General features: G+C 46.8%; 1 protein-coding gene across 1 annotated transcript; it reads left to right on the top strand.

Annotated features, from left to right (window-relative positions):
- The first annotated feature begins 383 nt into the window (after positions 1–383).
- On the top strand, positions 384–2,084 carry LOC135393265 (TNF receptor-associated factor 2-like). The gene has a single exon (XM_064623742.1). It carries the CDS (start codon positions 614–616, stop codon positions 1,961–1,963), a length of 1,350 nt encoding a protein of 449 aa, XP_064479812.1. The 5' UTR covers positions 384–613; the 3' UTR covers positions 1,964–2,084.
- Positions 2,085–6,966: the final 4,882 nt, after the last annotated feature.

Below are 6,966 nucleotides of genomic sequence, written 5' to 3'. Positions count from 1 at the left end.
AACACGGACAGCGGGAACGGCATTCAAAACGTCCAGTGCAATTCCGTTTCGTGTATTCTTTTGCTACATTCGCTACGCTGAATAGCCGCTCTACTTCGGCGTTGGACCATGGTAGGACCAGAAGAAAGCAAGCAAAGGCAATTCAACTGTTTTCCTGTGGCAGGATTGTTCCGGAGACATACGCTTCTGCGCGCTGTTTCACAAATTTTGTAAGCCGAAAACGAAACCTCCACATTACCCTCCAGCCTCCAAATCAAAATTCCCCCCTCCACATGGCGACATCAACCATCTAGATCTGGAGGGAAATCCCCCAACTTGGCAACACTGACGACGGCGCCAATCGTTTCTGAAGTGGCCCATATGTTTGTGTTGTCCATCGACGGAGGTCGCCTCGGCTCTGTGTGTTTATGGCTCTGGTGTGTTTCTGTAACAGTTACACTTGATCCAGTTCCCACAAGATGCCGCGCTGGAGCTATGCAGAGGGAGCTAGTATTATGGAAGCACCCCAATCGATACTAGAGACACGGGTCTGATCTGATCGAAGCAAGTACATTACACATTTCCGTTCCTTTCAAGCGGCAGTCTCGACGACGGCTTCGTTTTAGGCTGTGAGATGTCTACCGAAAGCTACCTTCTGGGACACTTTGAAGCCCTTGACTGGCGTCCCTTGCAATTTGTGGATCTCCCATCGACAATATCGTGTGACTTGTGTGCCGTCGTTCCCGGGAAGATCCTGAGGCTGGAATGTTACCATTCCCTCTGTGAGGGATGTTACCAGGGCGTTCTTCGAACCGAACGACGGTGCCCGCTCGACAAGCACGGCTTTCTTGAAAGTGAAGTGGTAATTTTGCAAGTTAAAACGGCGCCCCTCCAAAACCTAGAAGTTCACTGCTGCAACTTCAACCATGGATGTAATTTCGTCGGATCATTGGAACGAATGAAATCTCACTTCTTGGACGACTGTGAGTTTCACCCTTTAGCTTGTAAGAAGTGCTGTGTCACGGTGTTCCGTAAAGACATCGTCAGCCATTACATGGATGAGCAATGCGGGGCTCAAAGTACGTTACGTCCGAGCGAAAATATTTCTATTGACAGGAGCGTCATCGGGATTGGAAGACAGATCAACGCCTCACTATCAGATATAGCTCATAGACTCTGTGCTATGGAAGACCATCTAAATAGCCATACTGTGGGGATTGACACGACGAAAGAATACGTCATGAACTACGCTTCAGTGCTGCGCACGCTTCAAGAGGGACAAAGCTTGTCTTCAGTGACGATGTCAAACGTTGTCACTGGCCTTCGTACAGTTACGGAAGCGTTGTCTTCTATTGCAGACCAACATAGCCACCAAGTTGTAAGTGCCGACGATATGAAGAACCGCGTTAGTTCCATCGAGAAGACACTAACTGCTATTGTACGATTGCAAAAAGAAGTAGGTAACAATGTCCTTATCTTGGCAGAAGGTTGGAAACAATGCTCCCAGGAATTTCAAACGATGCCGCTTTCGAACGTTGGTTTATTCCACGTCCAGAAAGTCGATGGACTTGAAAAGAAGGCAAGGGAGGGACAGTGGGCCCAGGCATTCTCTGACAATTTCCTGTTATACGGCTATTCTGTAAAGCTATGCGCGATGTTAAGGACATCTGGTGGTATCACACACATAGGAGTTTACCTACATATCTGTCGTGGTCCGAAAGACTCCCTCTTGAAATGGCCCTTCTTGTTGCCTTATATGCTCATCTTAATTCATCCAACTGACGACAGAAAGAACATTGAACATACCATTGATGTCCTACACGAGTTTGCAAAGTTCCCTGAATGTTTCAATCGACCAGTCGAAAGTCCAAATGAAGGCTGCGGCTGGCATAAGTTTTGCACGCTAGATGATGCACTGAATCGTGGCTTTGTTCACGAGAACTCAATTACTGTTGGCGTTACCCTGGTGCAAAGTCGTCAATAGCACGTGGTGAGAGCTCATGTACCAGCCTGTATACCTAGATTAACAGACGTAATTCATATGATCACTACAGAATCTTTACAACCTGATGTAGGTGTGCGCATTAAAGTGTCACTCCGGACCCGAAAAACAGCGTTTATTTTATTTAATCCATGAAAAGAAGGTGCCTCAAGGATTCTATACGCGAAATTTCAATCCGAACTTCATTACGAACGCTCTCCATTTCTGTCAAGTTTTGAAGATCTGCTGAGCCTCCACAAGTTTCGTCGACGCGAGGAGCGGGGGACGTGACCCTAAGCCCACAAATTGCAATGATGATATGTTCTGGAGAGGGTATTCGTCTTCTAGCAACGGCATCCGGGGAAGGTTACGTGGTGGGAGAACCAGGGTGTCGGAGCGAACCGAAAACCAGAACCGATAACCGCAAAAAACCGCTATTTTGGTGCGAACCGGAACGGAATCGAAACCGTATACATTTCTTTCGCTCAGGAGGGAAACCGAAAAATTTATTTAACGGTTTTCGGTCCAAGAAAAAACTTCGCCGGTTTGGACTACAAGTAGGCGAATGAAACTGGCGTCGCGTGTTCTGAAGTCATGTCATGGATACTGTACGAGGGTTTTTAAAAAAATACGAGGGTTACGGTTACGGTGGAACGTATGTCGGTATGACCCTTAGGCTCCCTGTGTAACATTTTATCGTTCGCGCACATAGACGTAGAGGTACATGTGACCGGTTGTGACTCTACCAATGTGCCGTAGTGTTCGTTTTCATTTTATCCGCCCAAGCCCTTCTCTCTGGTTACGCTCCCCTTAAGAGGAAACACACTCAAATAAACAGCGACCCAAGCAGGCTGCGTAACGGCTTCTCTATTGGTAATGTCGCGCAACGAGTCCCTTGTTTGAGAGCAGCGAAGTTGAATACATTTATGTATCCGAGAGGGCAAGCGCGTACGAAGTGGTGCCTCTTTTGTGGACAGGACACGAAGAAAAAAAAGAAAACGGAGTCGTCGAGCGCGTTTGTGAGTGCTCGATTTGCGTCGTACTCGTGCGGTGGTGCTTGCTGGCTAGCTTGCTGGCAGCAGCAACAGGCATTCGGATGGGACGCGATCGCACCAATCCAGCAAGAAAGTACTTTACGTATGACATCACGACAAACAAGTCCGTCTGTATCATGCGCTTCAAGAAAGGGGAAAGCCTATTTGAACAGACAGTCACCTACCGGAACCAGGAGCTACCAATTTCTCAGCTGCCTATTAATATTAAATACCATGTATGCGGAATAAACGGGTTTACATTTTGCCACATTGATTTTTTTTTTCTGGGAATGAATATGCCCACCAGAAGCGGAACCGATTAAAACCGGTATGAACCGTTATTTTTTTGCTCCGGAGCAGAACCGGTACCGGACCGTTTATGATAGAACCGGAACGAAAACCGGAACGAAAAACGTTTCGGTTCGACACCCTGTGGAGAACTCACGTGACGCTGATCGAAAGAAGGGAAAACGGGAGCGATGTCTCTTCCCTCCTTGTGTTTTCCCGTAGGTCGGAGAAGTCGAAGGATGTCAGGTGGGACTCCGCTGACGGAGTGCAAAAAGTGAGCCCCGCGGAAGACAAGCGTTTGCCGGGAGGAATGCACCTCCACCCGACTGGACATTGTGTATGACGTCATGCTCAAACCTCATTGGAGAAAATCGCCGGCAGCGTCGTCTGCTGCATGGTCCGCTGTCCGTTTAGCTCCGCGTCCCGCTTGTTTCTGTGATTGGTGTGTGACCCACGTTGTTTCAGTATTGTGTCGAAGTTTTCCAGTGTAGGAGCGGGAAAAAGGGTACTCAAGTTGCAAAAGTCATGCAGGATTGGGAGTCACTGCTTCGCTTCGATGGGTGTAACACGAGAGGAAGGAACCGCTGGTGCATGAGTGAAGGTGCGGGAACAGCACACAAGACATACTGTTGACCCACACGGTTTTCAGCTGTCACCCAACGAAAAAGCAAGGACTGCAGGTATGGTGTGCTGCAGTGACAGAGTGTATTTCATATTATAAAACAACACGTACATAGGGTCTGACCATTCAGCCGATGCCACCCTGTCCATCAACAATTAATTTCTGCGAACAACGATAATTTATTGTGAGACGATAGAGAGTAACGTGTGTTTATTCCTGTACCCTTTTTGAGTGCACACTATTTAGTCGCATGTGTATATACGCATGTGATGTAAACTTCATATCAAAGATAGAATAAGGCGTGGGAAGCTGAAGAATACTTATATAATAGTTTTACACTTTTGAGTGCAAGCAACCTGCTGGACAAAGGCCAATGATGGCTCGACAAAATTACCAACGATGCCCAAACCTGTGAGTAGCGTCCTAGTTTCACCCCGAATTGTGGGTTCAAAGATAGCACCCAATCCTTGGCCCCCAAATGCAGGAAAATTTTAAATTTCCTGAGGAAAGCTTTAACACCAAATCTTTCCAAAGCATGCAATAAGGGGTACAGAAATAAACACACGTCATTGTCCGTCGTCTCAGAATAAATTATCGCACGAATTAATTGTTGATGGACAGGGTGGCATCGGGTATAACCTAAATGGTCAGACCATTTTATAATATGAAATACAATCTGTCACTGCAGCACACCATACCTGCAGTCCTTGCTTTTTCGTTGGGTGACAGCTGAAAACAGTGTGGGTGAACACTATGTCTTGTGTGCTGTTCCTGCACCTTCACTCGTGCACCAGCGCTTCCTTCCTCTCGTGTTACACCCATCGCAGCGAAGCAGTAACCTCCTATCCTGCGTGACTTTTTCGACTCGAGCATCCTTTTCCCCATTCCTACACTCGAAAAATTTGACACAATCCTGAAACCACGTGGTTCACACACCAATCAAACAAACAAGCGGGAGAGCTGCAGAGCATGCAGCAGACGACGTTGCCGGCGATTTTCTCCAATGAGGTTTGAGCATGACGTTGTGGCGGCCCGTGTGTGGTGACGAAGACGTGCCCCTGCTGCCACGCGCTACGGCGTTGGCACGGCAGTTCTACCGGCACCGTCCTAGCGTGAGGCCACAGCCATCTGCCCGCTGGGACATTCCATCACCGCCGGTGAGGAACACCACCACCTCTACAACGTCATACTCAATGTCCAATTGGGTGGAAGTGCATTCCTGCACGGAAGACTCGAAGGGCAACAACGTTGCCAGATAAGAGCCAGGCGCTCCACCGGAGCCTAACATGACGTCACAGTTCCCAAAAATAAAAATTAATTTTCTCTAGCTTTCGCGTCATGTAGAGTCAAAATCGAATTTAAAGTGAGACGAGGAGATTTCAATAACATAACTTTGGTAGCATTCTGAAGACGCGAAATTTAGTCCGTAGTGGCACAGGTGCCCACGTTAGGCATGGTCAGAATTCTTCCAAAGCAGGAAAGTGCTTTTCTGTATTTTTTCAGTCAATAACTAGCGATAGTATATGTGTGGTCAGGCGCGCCATCTTATGGCCAAATTAGTGACCTCCTGGAGCATTGCTAAACTATCAACAAGAAAATTTTTACTTACAAAAAATTGATGTTCGGCCCAATGACAGCATATCTGTTCCCTTTGCTGCTCCGATGCCGTTTCCAGAACAAAGACCGCGCCAATATAGCGCGAGGAAATAGCCCCAGAAAAAAAAAAAGCAGATTTGGTGGTCATTTTCATCTCTCCCACATAAATATTTTGGATATTTAAAGGGAGTCTGGCCACTAATGAGTCATGCCTATACCTGGAGCACCACTCAGTTTTTCAGCTTTCTGACCACTGACGTCTTGTAATACGGGGCACTATCAATCAACTTAGCCTGACTATTCCTCCCACCCCCTAGCTAACATGGGCAACGCATTTTTTGATGGCAACTGGATTGGAGGGGATTCAGATGGATACTTCTCACGATCTGCAAACCTAGTGGATTTTTAGAGCCAGTTTGATGAAGGTCACCTAGGCTGCGCAAGGCACGTCGGGAATTGTCGTCTGCTTCCATCGTTGTACCGCTGCCGGCACGCAGTGTTGCGGATTTGCACGCTCAAATCGGATTTAAATCAAATCCGCATTTTTTCTGAAGGTAGTAAATCAAATCCAAATCAAGTCCGGATTTAATTTTGACACGTTAAATCAAATCCTTTTAAATCCGGATTTGTTTTTCCGGGTTTAAATCAAATCCGATTTTAATTTCCGGTTTATCGAATCTTTTGACAAATCCGGGAGCCAAAATTCGTGCAGTAGCTTTACTAAACCTATAACCGTGTCTACAAATTACTAATACTGCACGTATTCACTAAACAACGCTTAAATCACAGCGCAACGTGGCACAGAGAGCAATAAATTTCGTCTGGTTGACGAGGATATAAAGGGCCAACCTATCAATCTGCTGGCCGAAATTTTATTCATATTTTAGGACATACATTTTTGAGTTTAGAAAGACATTTTCGGTTACGCCTGCCTGGCGTGTGCCAGGCTATCAGTCACCACGTATCAGTCTGTGTCAGGGGTGGATCCAGACGCTCGGTTTGGGGGGGGGGGGGCGGTTTCTTTGTCGGAGCGTGTAGTGGGGGAGGGGGAGCGGGAAATTCAATGTATAAACTGACGTTTTGGGTGGGAGCAATTTGGCGAGTTCCTTCTACTTACAGCATTCTACAGGAGCTATATATAAATGATATCTATACCATTCGATAGAGAATGAGTTAGTGGTTCTAATGAATCTACCTTCAAGGGAATGCGTACACCCGCTCATGAACAATAAAAGTTCGAAATCGTACATTTTTTGCCGGAAGTGCTGTGTTCGGGAATTTTTTCGTAGGGCCCCTTTGAAGTAGAAGTCACGGAACTTTTTCCGCGTGCTGTCTTGAACACATAGTTTCTATCAGCCAAATTTGAAGGATGTGGTAAAACAAGAAGCGTGTTGCTATGACGTCAAAGTTGGGAAAAAATTCGAACCAACATTCGCCGCCGCAACCTTCCGCCTCTCCATATCGGA

The sequence above is a fragment of the Ornithodoros turicata genome, chromosome 4 (genome assembly GCF_037126465.1).
Source record: "Ornithodoros turicata isolate Travis chromosome 4, ASM3712646v1, whole genome shotgun sequence".
Lineage (NCBI taxonomy): Eukaryota > Metazoa > Arthropoda > Arachnida > Ixodida > Argasidae > Ornithodoros > Ornithodoros turicata.
The sequence above is the reverse complement of the archived record's forward strand: the minus strand, read 5'-3'. Positions and strand labels throughout refer to the sequence as shown.

What these genes read in the sequence shown, in the direction of transcription:
- LOC135393265 (XM_064623742.1), top strand. Translation starts at nt 614, where the DNA reads ATGTCTACCGAAAGCTACCTTCTGGGACACTTTGAAGCCCTTGACTGG.